The sequence below is a fragment of the Ursus maritimus genome, unplaced genomic scaffold (genome assembly GCF_017311325.1).
Source record: "Ursus maritimus isolate PB19 unplaced genomic scaffold, ASM1731132v1 scaffold_18, whole genome shotgun sequence".
NCBI lineage: Eukaryota > Metazoa > Chordata > Mammalia > Carnivora > Ursidae > Ursus > Ursus maritimus.
Window position 1 is genome coordinate 16312676 of NW_024424230.1, and position 17296 is coordinate 16329971.

The 17296-nt window shown below is 45.7% G+C and overlaps 1 protein-coding gene across 1 annotated transcript in view; it reads right to left on the reverse strand.

The window, feature by feature from the left end:
- Positions 1–1984: 1984 nt before the first annotated feature.
- Positions 1985–17296, reverse strand: part of ZNF532 (zinc finger protein 532) — a 60509-nt gene continuing 45197 nt past the window's right edge. Inside the window, exons 6-8 of the mRNA XM_008705217.2 lie at positions 8565–8677; positions 6189–6336; positions 1985–4613 (exon numbers count right to left, since the gene is read on the reverse strand). Of these exons, the coding sequence (XP_008703439.2) occupies positions 4119–4613; positions 6189–6336; positions 8565–8677 (756 nt within the window). The 3' untranslated portion in view covers positions 1985–4118. The remainder of the gene's footprint in view (positions 4614–6188; positions 6337–8564; positions 8678–17296) is intronic.

Below are 17296 nucleotides of genomic sequence, written 5' to 3' on the forward strand. Positions count from 1 at the left end.
AACATTTATAAATGTCACATGCAGCTTTCCACATTTAGCACATCCCTCGTTATTCTCAGACCATTCTTTGGGATAGATGAATGGTTCCATTAAATCATAGTTTACACAATTCTTCAAACACATTTTCCTTTTTGCCCCCTTCCACTTAGGCATTAAAAGAAAAAAAAAAAAAACAGTGCTCACAGGATGATGAATCCATTAACATGAAATAATATATTAATCTTGGCCAAAGATTCCTGCAGTCAATTTCCCTGTTAGCCAAAGATCCTGGGACAGAACTCACAAGCCCACTGACCTGGAGAAGTGCCCACCAGAGCCTCAAGAAGGAACAGTTGTTCTCTGGCGTACTTACTGGAGTAGGAGACAAAAATTGGCAGAAAATGTGTTTGGGAGGATGCAGCGGTCTACGCCATGTAGTCTAAGCCGACATCTTCCTTTTTCTCATTTTCTTGGTCTTCATCCCCTTGTCAGCGTTCTTCTTTATGCATTACTGTTACTCAGTGATTGATAAAATAAAATCATCCGATCACATCCTCCAGCAAAAATCTATCTTGTATGTCTAAAGTGCAAACTTCCCCACAACTAGTTATAATTTTAACTTTCCTATTTCTATTTAAATCATCTAAACCTTGGAAGAAAATCTAAGAAATTACCTTAAGAAGTCAGATTTCCCTTTTTCTCTGTGTCCCACAGCACGGAATCCTCTTGGTCCTGCTTCTGAAATGCCACCTACAGCCATGACTTCTTTCCGGGCCTACCTACTCTCAGCACCTTGGGTTAAGTGCACCTCATGACCGTGGCTGGGCTAGCACGGCGCCTTCACCACTGTCAGCATTATTACCGTGATGGCCATTTATGCTGTTCAATGTATGTGCAGACTTCCGTCTTCTGGGCACATTGTAGGACTGTACTTCCAACCTCCAGGTGAGGAAGCAGCGTCACATGACTGGTTTTGGCCAATGAACTGTGAAGAATGACACCCGTCACTTGGGGCCCAGAGCATTTTAATTGCACTTACCCTCTGCCAGAGGAACCAGCAATTTCTGTGACAGTGGGAATAAGGGTAACAAGGGGATTTGGTGCTATGTCTCTGGTCAACCGACAATGAACATCAAATGTGACCGAGAAGTAAGCCTTGCTGTTTTAAGACATTAAGAGTTAGGGTTGTAACCACAGCATAATCTAACCTATCCTGATACACTCCCCGACCTTCCATCCTAAATATTGCCACTGACTAGTCCGGTTCCATCACTCCCCTGTCCAAACAACTCACCTCTATCAGAGTACAAACCCTAGTCCATCATTCAAGGCTTTTTACATGTTGGCCTGAGCCTACACTGTTAAGCCTCAGCTCACCCAACAGAGGAAATGGGCTTCTTAAGAATTCATGGAGCATGTCCCAGTTTCTGCCTTTGGTCTGAATATCCTGTTTCTCAAATCCTCACATCCACAATTCCATTCCGATCCACCGCTAATGAAGAACGGGGAGAACTCCCAAGTTCCCACAGTGAATTTCCGCTCAGCATGCACCGCGTTAACCCAAGTAGTCACATCTTTCGTTAATGGCTAATAATTTTCCACACAGCTTCTTCCTCATTCTGTTCCCTCTTCCCAGAACGGCTACAAATCCTGTTATTTTGTCCTTCTTGATTTCTAATCTCTTCCATAGATTCCATCTCCTTACCTCTACGCTGTATTCCAGGTAATTTCCTCATGACCTGTCTTCCAGTTCACCAATTCTTTCTTCAGTTGAACCATCTGGGTTCCCTCCCAGAGCTGCACCTTTGTGTGCTGTTTTTCTACTCTGGATTTCAATTTCTTCTTCATTTTGGATCTCAAGGCATTCTTTGAAACTTTCTTGGATGCTCGACTGGGCATTTATGAAGCTAACTTTATATCGGCAAGCATTTCTGGGTATTTAAGAGTAGAGAGACTTCCACTCTATCTGATAAAAGCCACTGTGCCACAAACAAAAATTCTAGTATCGTGTTTTGCACATACTTTTTATTTGTTGAATAAATGGATTATTTGTCAATATGTACATAAACACATAGAGCGAGCACTAAGATTTAGAGCAAGAATATGTGGGTTCTAATACGCAAAGCCACTTACCCGCTGTGAGGGCTTAGGCAAAGAACTGAATCTGAGCTCAGCTTCCTCAAGTGTAAAACTAGACTATTAAGACCCGTGCAGCCCACCACACAGGTTTATTGCAAGGTTCAAATGCAGAAACACATGAAAGTGCTATGAATACAACTTAGAGCAATACAAGTATAAATATAACAAGAAACAGCAATTGAATTTCAAGTGTAGGAATACTTAATCACGCCCTTGCATCATACCCATGAATTGATGGAGTCGACGAGAAAGGGACAAAAGAGCTGATTGCTAATGAGAACGAATACGCCATTCTTCCGGGGGTTGGGGGGTGGTGGTGGTGGAGAATTCTGCAATATCCTGTAGCCTGTCCCTGCCATTAATCATTTCCTCAACTTCATGAAGATGTCAGAGACCCACCATCAATAACTCTCTCACAGAAGCACAAGGGCCAATGTCCCACGTTTATTTACATATGAAATGTGTTTAATACAGTTATGATGGATGGAGTGCGTAACACCTGACAGCAGCAAGACCTTTTGAGGAACCGAACGTTGACTACAGTATATCATGCAAGTATCTATATATACACAAATGAACTTCTTTTCTTAAAAAAAAAAAAAAAAGTACAAAACATCTTTAGGGATAAATACAAGATATAAAATGCAAAAGAAAACACAAAAAAAACCAAAAACTGAAAAATAGAACTCTCCCAGAGCACTATAAACGGAAGGGACAGAGGAGTAGCCCTGCTGTGCTTCGAAGAAGCAGCAGAACTACTGATATTGAAGATACTCATTGAAACGACCGAACTAAAGCCTGGTGGCTCCGTGCGTGACCGCCCGGCCAATCGCGACACGCACTTGCTGCATTGATAGGTCGGTGGTGGAAGTTGTGCATCCCAACTCCAAGTACCAGAACGTTTGGCAGTAGCACCCAGAACAGGAAACGCCAACTCTTTAGACAGCAAAGGGTTAAGTCAACTGTGATTTTTTTTTTTTTCTTCCTGTCAAGAGCCAAAGACTTGGTATTTTTAGTTGTGTCTTTGTAAGAGTTAATAAGTTACTTGACGAAAACCTCGACTATAGAAATCTATTGGTCTAACTACAGATGTGTGACTTACGGTAGTCCAGCCCTTTTGTGACTTGACCTCCTTGTGCTCTTCCAGCCAGCCTTGCAAAATCCGTCCAGAAGACCACTGGCCTCTGGGTTTTCCCTTTAGAATACCTTTCCTTCCCCGTTCTACAATGGAATTAAGGAAATGCACGCTCCTTCCTGGAGTTCTGGCCGAGGTGTTTAATCCACCGCTGGGAAAGAAGCTACCTGTGGGGCTGGTTTCGACACGGTCTGGCGTGGCCTGAACGAAAACGCCACGCGCCGGGGGTGCAGTGACCTGACACAGGTGCACTCACCGACTTAGAGCAGGCACGTTGAGGGTAGTGCTAAGACACTTAAAAGTCCCTAGTGTTTTTGAGACCCACGATACCTACAATTTATGTAGTGAATTCTAAAAATTAAAAACACTAAAAAAGGCATTATCTTAGCCTGGAATTAGTTAACCCATTCAAATCGGTAACATACAAAATGGTTTATTTGAATTCAGCAACTGCCCCTGTTACTAAGAACTCTGTTTTTAAAGAAATAGTACAAAAAGAAAAATTCTAACCTGGGGAAAAAAAAAAAGAAGAAGAAAAAGAAAAACAAAACACCAAAAAACTAAAAAAAAAAAAGGGAAAAAAACCAAAAACCTCAAAACATTTTCCACTAAATACTGATACAAACATGTAACAAAGAGTATAAAAAGTTATTCATTTAAATATATACAAACTCTTTTAAACTCAAATACTGTTGTAATACTTATCGAGGGTCTACACGACGAGGTGAAGAAGGTACACTCAAAGGGAATATATTGCAACAGCCTAGACAGTACTGTTAACTCTATTATACTGCAAACTTTTTGTAACAAAAATGTCTCTTTTCTTCCAATGTGGACAGGGATTCTCCTTACGGAAGGGCCGTGGCTATTTCTCGGCTGAACTCACTCTTTTGGATTTAATGAAGGCCATGCCGTGTGTCCGCATGTGAGCGTTTAAGGCAGCTTCCGTTTCGAACGTTTTTGCGCACACTTTGCACTTCCGATCGGACACCGCGCCGTCGGGCGACTCGTCCTCGGGGCTCGGCTTGTTCTCCTGCTGGTTCTCTTCCCCGGCGCCGTTCTGCTTGGACACGGGCTGGGGCTCCTTCAGCTTGTGCACGATGAAGAGGTGCCTGGACAGGGACACGTGCGACGTGTAGCACAGGCCGCACTCCCGGCACTGGTAGGAGGAGCCGTCCGACTTGTGCTGAGGGATGTGTTCGTGGAACTGCAGCAGGTTTTCGGTGGTGAAGCCGCACACGGCACACTTGTGAACCTTGAAGACATTTATCTTTAGCTTTTTCAGTGGTTGGGTAATTGCCCCTCTGGGAGGTCGGAACTCTAAAACTGGTTCTTCCAACTTCCGCTTGGGGCTGGGAACCTTCGAGAGAAAACAAACGAAGCGGACGACACAAGTGAAAATCGGTCTGCCCCGCGGGTCATAAATGACCCGTTCTCCCCGGGCCTTACAGCTGCGAGGGCAGCGAGGGCTCTGGGATTCGGGGTTTCCTACAGCTTCGTGTCTGCCCCCCCCTGCTCCCCCGGGGCTCCCACCTTTCATCCGCTCCGCACATGGGAACCGAGCTCCTATGTTACCAGGCAGCCACTGGGCCCCGCCGCGGACAAACCAGTCCCTGCCTCCCCAAAATGCAGGTTCCAACACAGCGGGACAGAAAACCACAAGCCAGGCGATGGAGCAAGCGTCAGGCCCCAGGAGAACAAAGCAAGGCACCGAATGGGGATGGGAACCAGGGGTGGGGGTGGGGGGGTGAGGCTGCAGAGCACAGTCAGGGATGGCCTCGGTGACCGTGACACTTGAACAGAGGCCTGTTGCGGGGAGGGTTGGGATCCAGGCTCTGGGAGCCAGAAGGGAGGTCAGTGGGGCTGCATCAGGGCGAGCAGGTGGTGCAGACGGGAGGCAGGGGGCAGGCCGAGAAATGTCGGGGCTTTGCCTTTTCTGGGACTGGCACGCAAAGCGGCTGGAGGGTCCGGCTGGTCTAGTTCCTGAGCTTCCCTGCACGCTCACTGCTCTTTGTCCCAGGGCTCACCCGCAGGCCATGCTTTTCTCCTTCCTTTGTGGCTTTCTAAATCTGACCTCCATTCAATCCCCTCATGCTTCCAGCTCCCCAAAAGTCCAAGACAGGGGGACACTCCTTCCTCCCTGCTCGGTGACCTGTCTTTTCTGCCCTGTTGACAGGACAGCACTCACACACAGCCCTGACCTGAACCTGCCCCTACACAAAGATTCTTTAATTCCGTCCCAACCCCCCCGCCAACCCCATCACTTGTGGGGAAAAGATTACACTTTAATGCGACTCCTGTCTGACTTGTATTCTGACTAGGCTTTACTCAATGATTAACTCCTTGAACACACACACAGGCTGTTACCCAGGGACATTCCGGACGCAGCCCAGTGCCAAAGACAGCAGAATCCCCCTAAATGTCTGCCCTACTGCTCCCTCCTCGAATAGCACTCAGCACACACATGCCTGGTCCACAGGTTAATATATATAGTGTTGTCTGATTCAAGTTCACGATCCACTGACCGGGGGACAAGGCAGAGATTTGTGATTTTATCTTTTACTATTACAAAGTGAACCTAAGAAGAATCTCTTCATTTTTATTGGGTACCTTTCACCACCAATATACTGCCAACAAGAAAGAATCCAGCTTTCTACATCCCTGCTGGCTAAGACACCGTTTACATGAGTCCACACAAAATTCTGTAATTATATATGTAAGGAGATCCCTAGAGCTGTTTCTGGAAAGACACAGAAGAAACTTAGTACCTTTTAGGAGCAAGATGAAAGATCAGAATGGGCGTGCAGGGAGATGACCTATTATTTTATACCTTCGTGCATAGGCTTGGCTTTAGAAACATTTAAAGGGAAGAGAATGAATGGAAAAAGCAAGTGAACACAACGTCACTGTAAAGAGGACATCTGCAATGTTTGACCTTGGTATCTTCTTTTATTTCTGTTTCCTCCTCATTGGCGGCTTCTGTCATTTCTTTCAAGTCAGGGTCCTTAATACCGTGCATGAGCTGGATATGTTTCTCCAGCATCAACCGTTTCGTAAAGGTGCGCCTGGAGTCTGGGCAGTGCCTGTGGAGCAAAGACAAGGAGGTAACCTGTCTGCCGGAGAGGAGCCCACGCTGAAGAGCCCGCTCACCGCGGAACGACCTCCACCAGCCAACAGGATGCTCCGTGGGGTCCCGATGAGCCGTGTGAATACCAATAGTCCAAAATGAAAGAGCGATGTCGCTAGGTATCGGTTTCCAATTGGTGAGAAAAATTTTTTACGGTTTTTGTAAAAGGCTTTCTGTCGCTTTTTTGTGTCCTTATAGGACCAGCCTGATTCGGTTCAGACGGAGTATTTCTTGTCTAGGTTTGGTTGAGGTATTCCTTAATTTATAATTCTAGAGGGTTTTAATTTTTAAATAGAGAATATCAAATTTCAAAAGTTTTCTTTACAATGACTCAGTGTCCTCTCAGAATTTATGTCGTAAGAGGTACTTTAATATGAAAAAAGTCCCTCCCTGATTCCTTCATGTGGATAATTATTCCTGTCCACTCTGCCGTAACAAAGGGAAGACAGGGTGTCTAGCCCTGCCAAGTTCCTCGCCAAGGCACAAACATGGCATCACAGGGCTCAAAGTCCTGGGTTCATTCAGTAGATGAAAATATAGGAAACTGAACAGATACCAAAACAGGTCAATCTTTTAAGTCTTCACTTCGTCTTATGTGAGTGGGGGGGACCCAAACCTGTAGATTATGAACAGTTTTTCCTTTAGAAGATATGAATTCACCATTTTCTTAATGAAGTGGACAAAAGGAAAAAGAGTTAATGGCCATGGTGACTATGGGTGCTGTAAGTCAGACATCAAGAGAACCGCTACAGAGAACGAGTGTGAACAGCACCTCGGGGTCTCCTGCAGAATCAGAAGGCTTCTGGACACTCTGTAATGACTGGCCGCACACCCTGATGATTTCATGTTAGAGACCGCTATGGGGCAGCCTCGGGAGCCAGCAGAACCCCAAAGAATACAGGAAATCAGCCGGACAATCCGAGCATCTCGCTGCCTTGCAGTGACTCCCTACAGAAACACACAAACCTACCCGAGGAAGGACAAAGCCATGCCACAGTCCCCTTCTACCTTCCTCTCAGCCAGGGCTGCCTTCTAAATACTCCGGTCCTCCCAGCGCAGTCTCACACATGCAGGCCTTGGTCACCGTATTCTCATCTTACCAAAATCACCCCCGGCTTCAATTTCACCGAAGGAGAGTCTGTGTCCCAGTTTCCCTACTGGAGAAACTTTCCCTCGCTAACTGAGAACAGTGGAGCCCCGCCCAACTTACAGCCAACCTTCACAAGCGTCCTGAGCCACACAATACGCCGTGCCCTGCTCTGATCACGCCACACCGGCTACACGGCTTGTGCGTCTGTTAGTCCTCTCTTTTACGAGAAGCGCCTTCCCGTAAGTAACCGTGTTCTATCAATTCACCTGAGGCATGCTCTGGTGGAGTGAGTGATCAAGCTTTTCCACTAAGGATACAGCAAGTTCTGGTTCTCAAAAACAAAGCAGGAGCTCGTGGCCGTCCCGAGTGGCTCGACCATCCACTCAGTGTACCTGCCCACTCAATTCCTTGAATTTGGTCGCTTAGCCTAGGGTGTGTGCTGAGAAAAGGCTGCCCTGCATCAGGGAAGGACTGACCCATGACCAGGCCCTACGCGGTCTGCTCTGAACCAAACATCCGGGCACTCAAACTGCCGACGAATGCGGGCAACTCCCTGGGCGTAGTGTGACCAAACATGCACCTGCCAATCAATCACTTCTCCACAGAATATGTACCTCTGGTCAACAGGGAAGACCCAGGAACGTACACGGGGTAGGGAAGAGGCCACTCCTGTTTATTTTACTATTCCTAAGTGTTACAACCCAATTAAGAAACTGTATGTCAAAATAACAGAAGATGGCTAAAAACTGAAATCTATAGACTACAGCAGAGAAATGGAAAGTTAATGGCAACATATGAAAAACCCAGGAGAGGGGCGCCTGGGTGGCACAGCGGTTGGGCGTCTGCCTTCGGCTCAGGGCGTGATCCCGGCGTTATGGGATCGAGCCCCACATCAGGCTCCTCCGCTATGAGCCTGCTTCTTCCCCTCCCACTCCCCCTGCTTGTGTTCCCTCTCTCGCTGGCTGTCTCTATCTCTGTCGAATAAATAAATAAAATCTTTAAAAAAAAAAAAAAGAAAAAAAAAAGAAAAACGCAAGAGAAGTCCCCGCTGTATCCTTTTCACAGTGCTTCCCACATTAGAAATCACGACTTACGAGCAGGTATAAACTTTCCTGATGCCTTTGTGCTTGATCCGATTGTGACGGCACAGGCTGTGTGAGGAGCTGAAAGATTTGTCACATTGGCGGCAAGGGTGTTTTTTCATTTGCTTTATTAGGAGAAAAGAGAGAGAGAGTCACTGAAGAGAACAAAACCAGAATCACTTTAAAAATTAAGAATGCTTTCCTAATAGTTTCAGTTGTAATAATCAATACTGTTTAAGCAATACAACGATAACACTAAAAGATTCTTCTTAAAATGTAATAAAAAGGAAGGGCAGGGCTGGGGTAACCATGAAGGGGCTAATTAATTTCTAGAGAACTGGAGAAACGTTATCATAAGAGTAAAATATTACATTTTTTCTCAAAACACGGTGTTGATTCAACACAAACCCTCGGATATTTGAAAACATTAAATTTTCCTTGCAGAAGAGATATAAATGTTATTTTTAACATTTCACATAGCAGACACTATATGAAAACATAATGCTTCAATAAATGCCGAATAAAACCAATGCTTAATTTGCTACAGATCCAGAAAGCACGTTAACTTATCCGGTGTGCCATTTTAAATGAAATCTCTAGCTGATTTCAAACATTTTGACTTTCCCCCCGCTGAGTAATTATTCCTACCGTAAGGGAAGAGTTTTCCAAAAGGCCTTTTGAACAATACCATGTAGTTATTTCAAGAACACAAGAGTTTGAAACCACTTTATGGAGGCTGTGTGCGCGTGTCTAAGCACGCAGGCGTGCTCGTGGGCACGGGGGCTGGGGGACAGTGAGAGAGCAAGAGAAAGCTGCCAGGAGATAGAAAAATCAAAGTTAAAAGTTCCCTACTTTGGCTATGACACACTTGGGTGAATTTAACAGGTTCTCATGTGGAAGCTTGGAAGCAAAATTAGTGGCTTAACCTTAAAACACATTCCTTGGGTACAATATGCAGCCTGGAACCAAACAATGCCGTTTCACAAGGAAATCAGATCAAGAAATAACTGTCGGCCTCGTGAATGGAACAACATTTGGCTAAACCCCCTTAAAAGTAAGGCTGAAGTAGAAACAAGGTCTCATGTGAAATAACATTACTGTTTTTGGCAATAAGAGATAAGCAAGCAATTGTGGGCGAAGTGATTAAAGAAATGATAAATATTTTTAAACAATGTTCTTATACTAATCACCTGACAAACCGGCCCTTATTCAAACTGGTAAGCAAATCTATTTAAGTGGCTGAGTTTGGCTCTGGAGACCCAGAAATGGGTTGGCGCCTCGTCTCTATCGCTCACAAATCAAACCGTGTGATCCTGGGAAAGTTTCTCCGTCAACATCCGCTCCCCACGCTAAGAACTGGGGATCACCCCAGTGCCTTCCTCAGAGGGTGCTGGGGGAAGGGCGGGGAATGAAAGGGTCAGCACAGTCCTTGGGACACAGAGAAATCCTCAATAAATATTCTTTTATAAATAATAATAAAGTTATGTATCAAGTTTCATTTTAGGAGTAGAAACTACTGTCTTTTAAATAAAACACATCGGTGCGCAAGTGTTCAAAAACCGAGACAGAGGCAAAGGAAGACGTTTCTTCCCCATGCTAAAGATGGAAGTCATGCCACTGCTTTTATCGTTTTCCTAAGCATATGATCTGGGATATTATGAGAATAATCTCGGGGGGAGGGGACATGGGGGAACAAAGCGAAAAACCAACTAATGCCTCTGAGCCACACTCTTTTCCCCACATGTATTCCTTCGTAAAAATCTTGATCACGTAACATAGACAATCCTTAAGTCTCTTGGGTTAGCATTTACGTAGCCAGAGAACGAATACGAGGTTTCTCCAGAATAAAGCTTTAAGAACAGTCAGTCATAAATAGTCCTATGTTTCAAAAAAGGTACTGAAATATCTATTAATATCTAATTCCTGGGGCGCCTGGGTAGCGCAGTCGTTAAGCGTCTGCCTTCGGCTCAGGGCGTGATCCCGGCGTTCCAGGATTGAGCCCCACATCGGGCTGCTCCGCTGGGAGCCTGCTTCTTCCTCTCCCACTCCCCTGCTGTGCTCCCTCTCTCGCTGGCTGTCTCTCTGTCACATAAATAAATAAAATCTTAAAAAATATATATATATATATATATCTAATTCCTAATGAATTTTGTATCTATAAAATGGACAATGTTAAGATCCTGGGAGAGTCAAAACACAAGACATTTTTCTAAAAGCGAGACAGTTATAGCAAATAACCATAAAACATGTACAGAACGGACATAGCTTCCTAACCATACAACAGGGCAAGAGGCCTCAAAGGAATGCAAACTGGATTTTCCATTAAGATGAAGGGTTTGAAATTCCATTTGTTATGGTGTCATTATATGAATATCAAATCAAAATTTTAACAGAGAAATATCAGCAAAGAAGTCCTCAGTAGGTAATAAATTAAATGAAGAGCAGCTTGGCTGAATCTGAGTCTGTAATTACTATTTTCAAAAAGAGTTGACAATGTGTGAGATACTCTTCTTTTCCAATGTCTTTATGAAAAAATGCAGAAATGAGCCATGCAATCCGCAAACAATGGAGCAGGGTTTCAAACTCACTGGTGACAAGAAAATCACAGGTTTCAACACCAGTCTCCAGATCAGACTTGCCGTGTTCCCATTACCTAAGAAAACAAATGACTTCCTTGTTACATTTTAAATACTGACTTACTCAAAGGTGCTTTATCTATTTTCCTAACTTCTATCTTCAGTATTAGAATAGTTCCTACTGCCACTTTATGACACAGAAAGCAATTTTTATCAACCAAACAAAAATGGAAAAAAAAACCAAAACTGTATTGAAAGGCATAAAGTCTATTGTCACTCGGTTTTCAAGACTGTTAAAGTCATTTTCTTCCTCCTGGTTCCAGTAGCGCAAGCTGATATTGAGGGAACTAAGGCCTTTAGTGGACTTCTTATAGTTAGGTTTTCCTACTCGATTATGAATTATTTTGTTTTTCAATAGAACTCTTTAAAGAAGTAGTGAGAGGAGAGCTGGGAGGGTCTGAAAATTTTTGAAAACTTTAACAACCAAATAAAACAAACACTTGGGCACATTTCCTAACTGTTCTCCCTAAGCTCCAATTTTTGATTTTTACCTTCACATTCTTTAGGAAAAAAGCATCAGCTCCTCTTAGCAAATGCCTTTGCTCTGCGTGCCCCAGCCTTGGGCTCAAGGTCTGAGCTCTGGGATTTAACTGCCTCTGAAGGCCCTTCTTTCTGGATGGCACTTGGTGAATGTGGCTGGATTGCCACGGGCCCACACAACCAGCCACTTCCCATTCTGTAACTAGTCCCTTCTCGTGTCTTAGCTTGAAGCCCTCTTCTGTTTCAGGTGACTCTGAAGAAGTAGAGGGAGACATCCCTCTGGCCAGACATGCACTTGGCCTTTTCCTGAGATTCCTGCCTCCACGAGGTTATCCACCTCCCACCGACACGCGAAGAGCTTCCTCCACTATCATCACACATCCAGGACCCCCCTCCAGATTTAAGATGGCAGGGTGCAGAATTATTCCCAAGCCATGCTCCCACACTCTCCAGCTCTATCATAAACACTTCCTATGAAAACAGAAAACCCCAACCACCTGGGCAAACTTCATCCCATCACAGCATTAATCCCACAGGACAGAACTAAACTTGTGGACATTTCACTTGGAAATCTATCCTTCAGATACCCCCCCCCCCACGGTACGGTCACTTCTGTGTAACACGATACACATCGATCACAGGTCACAAATCACTGCACTACACAAAATCACACAATAAAAACCACAGGGCTTCCAGCAAAAATGAAGTTAGGGGCCTAACACTCAAACCCTGTCAGTGACACACTTAATGAGAACGGCAGCGTGGTGTTACACGGGATGCCTGGGGAGGCGGGCATGGGAAGGTTGCGGCTTGCTGGGATTTTGTGAACTGGAGGAAGGAGGGTTACCTGTGATCAGAGGGTCAGAGGGGAGGTGTGACAGCAGGTGTGCGGAGGGCAGTCTGAGGTGAGTGCATGCACGTGTTTTGTGTTTTCCTACACAACCCCATTCCACGATTCTCTGTGCTCACCTAGTGTTTCTCAGGGATGAGATCACACATGTGCGAACTCAGAATTCAGGTCAGGCTCCAACCATTCCCTGAGAGATCAACTGCATAGAACAAATCTGTTTTCAACACATGCGTTAGAGCAGAACTGACGGTATACACAAGGTTATTGGGTGCGGCACTGCGTATACGGGGAAAAGATGGGGAAAAAATCTGGCTCCATCAAGGGAGAACTGGTTAAATAAATTATATGCACTCCTAGCAACATGCTTGCCATGCAGCCATGGAAAAGAATGGAAGACCTTGATGCACTGCTAGGAAAAGAACTATAACATATACTACATGGAGAAGGGACCAGGGCAGAGAATTATACTCATCAGCTGTGTTCTGCATGGGAAAGTAAAAAAAAAAAGAAGAAGAACATGTATGAATCTATGATGTTACTCGCAGCGAGACACTTCAAGATACGTAAGAAAAAGCGCTGGTGGGCGGCAAGGTAGGAATGAGGCTTCTCGCCTTATTCCTTCATATTGTTTAGATTGCTAAAAAATGTGGAGAGAGTCCATATCAAAAAAATTTTCTTCTGTTGCCTCAAAAAAATATTCAAGTGAAGTGTACTGAGGTGTAACTTACGAAATGTAAAATTCACTCTTTTTCATGTATGGTTCTATGAATTTCAACAAACAGATACAGCGGAGTCACAGAGCAGTTCCGTCGGCCCTGAAATTCCTGCGTGCCCCTTGACAGCTCCTCCATCCAGCTCTGGGCACTCACGGATCTGTCTTCCTTCCTATCCTCTCGTTCTGTCTCCTCCATTCGTCACGTAAATGGAACCGCATAGTGTAGCATGTAGCCTCCGGAGTCTGGCTTCTTCCATGGGCATAACACACGTGCAATTCATCCGTGCTGCTGAGTGCACCGGCAGCCCGTCCCCTTCCACCGTGGAGCAGAATCCCGTGCTCTGCTCCGCGCTCCGCTTCCCAGGCGAGGGACATCTAGGTTGTACCCAGCTTCTGGCAGCTATGAATTAAAAGCCCCTACGGACACGCACGTACAGGTGTTGGTGTGAACATATGCTCTTATTTCTCCCCAGGAATGAGATTACGGAGTCACAGGGTAAAATAAGTAAGAAACTATCCACCTGTTTCCCAGAACGGCTGTACTTGGCATTTCCGCCAACGGCGGAGCGCCCCAGCTGCTCTGCTGCCTTCCGGCAGCTGATGATGCCCCTCTCCTGTGGCCAGCCTGCAACATGCCCAGGAGGACTCCGCTGTGGGCTTAATGTGCACTTCTCTGATGACTAGTGGGGTTAAGGTAAAGGATTTTCAGTGAACAAGACAAAACACCTACTTATATAGTGTACCTCTTCCTCCAAAGAATAACCTGGAACCCTACGAGTTTCTGGTTTTTCATTTCTATTTCATTTCAGTGCCCTGTAAGCACCTTGAAAACAGAAGCCATAAATCACTCATCTCTATCGCCTTGGCATTCAGCACACAGAAAACACTCAGTTAATGTTTACTGTGTGAATAAATCAAGGAAAGAATAACTGAAAACACAATTAATTATCTACCGGAAAAATATGAGCAGGGTCTAAAAAGTAATCCCAGAGGAGCACATCTTGGATACCGTGCTGGGAACAGAGCAACCACCGCTTGTTTTTGGAAGATGGGCCAGACATGAGCATGTCTAAGTACTGCTAAGAGCCCGTGGAAAAACAAAGCGATTGAGGACAGAGGAGAGAGAGCAGTCAGCGAGCAGGGAGAGTTCAGACAGGAGGGGGCCTTCAGACAGAAGGAAGAACAAGTCTTCCTGTGGGACTGGAGACAAGGCGCCTCCGTGGACAGGTGTAATGCTTATTACGGTCAGGAGGGCGGTGAGGAAGGGACTGGGATACGGCAGGAACTTCTGCCCAGTGGTTTCCATTTCGTTTTTCCTTTTTAAAGATTTTATTTATTTATCTGAGAAAGAGAGCACGAGCAGCGGGGAGGGTCAGAGGGAGAGGGAGAAGCAGGCTCCCCACTGAGCAGAGAGCCCGATGCAGGGCTCAATCCCAGGACCCTGAAATCATGACCTGAGCCGAAGGCAGATGCTTAATGGACTGAGCCACCCAGGAGCCCCCAGCAGCTTCCATTTCAAAGTCAAGTATATACAGTGCATCTGGGTAATGCAGCCTTCATCTTCTTTCTCTTACTGTTCCTGATTATAAAAATAACAAACACTTATTGCAAAATAAATGAGAGAACAGAATGCTTCGAATCTCACCGATTGCAGTAACTGCTGTCAATTTCCAGCTGTATATCCCTACCGTTTCTCTTCTGAATCCACGTTCATGTGCGTTTATAAGAATGAGTCTGTTACACATCTTAATTTGTAACCGGATTTTTTTTTTCTGTGCTCTAACACAACACGGTATTCTACTGTATAAATGGGCCACAATTTATTTAACTATCTCTCATTAATTGAGTTAGGCTGTTTCAAATCTTCAGTAATTACAGATAAAAATTTCTGTAGTCAACCAATTATGTCTGTGGTATGAATTTCTGAAAGTCTTTCTAATTTAGAAGCTGTGAAAAATGTTAAGGCTCTTCCACACTTCTTGCCAAACAGTCCTCAAAAAAGACCCCATCGGTTTAAGTCAGGGCTCATTTACCAAGTCTTACAGATCACCATTCAACTCTACCAAAATGGGTAGGTAAAATATTGTACTACATTTCATTTTGTTTTTCCTCAATACCTAGGGATGCTGGACATCTATCCATACATTTCTGAGCCACTTCTACTTCCCTAGTGAATGGCCCGGTCATATCCTTTCTGCAGTTTTCTGAGGAGTAAAGGCAGAAAATGGCAGGTGAGGAGGTCAGAGCAAGACCACAGGCCTTGTGGACAGTGGGGACTCTATGTCCTCCATGATGCATGCCTGGAAGACACCAATGGGTCATCCGTGAGTGTGATAGGAAGACACCAATGGGTTTGAGCAGAGGACTTATACGATCAATGTATTTTATATGGGTCACTCTGGCTGCCAAGTGTGGAAGCAAAGAAGCCATGTGGAGGCTGGCTGTAACGATCCAGGGGACAAGAAGCAGTGCTGTAGGCCTGGAAAGTAAAGGTGATGACAAATGACTGGATTTGGTATATATCCGGATGGGCTGGATGTGGGTGATGAAGGAGAAAGAAAAAGGGGTCAAGTATCCCTCCAAATTCCTTGGCTGGGCACTTGGTAGAACAGTGACCAGTTACTAACCAGGAAAGTAGGACAGAAGCAGGCCTAGGGAAGGAGAGGAATCCAGAATTACATTCTGGATACATTAATTTAAGAAGCCCAGGGGGGGATCTAAGTAGAGGTGCTAACTAAGTGGTGAGATTCAAGTCCGGAACTCGGGGGCGCAGTCCAGGCCACAGACAGAAGTCCGTGAGTCGGCTGACTATGGGTGGCATTTAAAGTCATGGGCCTGGATGAGAAGTTTCTGAGAATAAAGGGCACATCAACATTTACAGGCTGGAAAGGGGAGAAAGACCGAGAAGAGCTATCGGTGAGGCAGGATTTGAGAACCAAGAGGCCTAGCAAAGAAAGCACTTCAAGATCAACCGCTTCAGATCAAATGACACCACTGAGAAGGCCGAGACCCCTGGGCACAAGTCCCTGGTCCTGCAGAACTTGACGGGCAGTTTCTGCGGAACAGTGACCGGAAGGCTTCCACAGGAGGGGGGGCAGGGGGAGCACAGGGAGACAAAATAATCTCAGGGATGTTCCCTGTAAAGGAAAGCAGAGAGTAGGCGAGTGGGTTAGGAAGGCTGTTCAGTCAGGGTAAGAGGCACCATGGCGAACTTTAGGATTCTGAGAATGATCCAGGAAAAGCTGAAGATTCAGGGGAGAGTGGACGAGTGTGGTTGTGAGGTCCTCCAGTGGCTCAGGAAGGGGGCTGGAGGGAGCGCACAGGCAGAGGGGTGGGCCTCGCGGGGACACAGTCACCCTTGTAACAGGAGAGGGCAGGGTATGCACGTGCGGATGCAAAGGGGTTTTCATCGCCTATCTCTCCTCAGGAGTGAGGCAAAGGCCAAATTTTCTGGCTTTCAAGACTGTCTACAATCTCGTCCTCCGCCCACCGTTTTTCACTACATCTCCTCGGATTTCATAAATGTTGCATTCAAAGCCACTCAAAGGCCCATCTTCCGAAGACAATGGTGCATTCTTCCCTTGCCCTTCAAAAACAGCCTTCCCTTTCCTTGAGGCCCATTCGAACCCTTCGGCCAGCTCGCCTCTCAGCCCCCCAGCGGCCTTCCTGACCTGTCCAGCCACAAGCCTTTCCTTCCCTCACTCACCGCACACAGATACTGAGCACACCACTGGAAACACACATTTCAGTATTTCGCTTCCCTGCAGAAAATTCATCTCCTGTTCTCTGTACCTTCAAGGGCTAAGGTCTTTGGACTTACCTACCTGCCAACCCCAACCTCCCGCCACACCCTTCCAGAACGTCACACTCCAGAACGACTTGCCGGCAGTCCCTCAGGATGTGACGCTGGTCTGTACCACACCCATGCTCCACTCGTACACTGGGTGAATTCCTTCCGTGCGTCCTCCAAGTACCTACTCGGTAGTATTTCTTCTGTGAAGCCTTCCCTGGCATCTCCCAGTCCCCGCCAACTCCCCAAGAAACAGTGATGCTCAAATCCCTG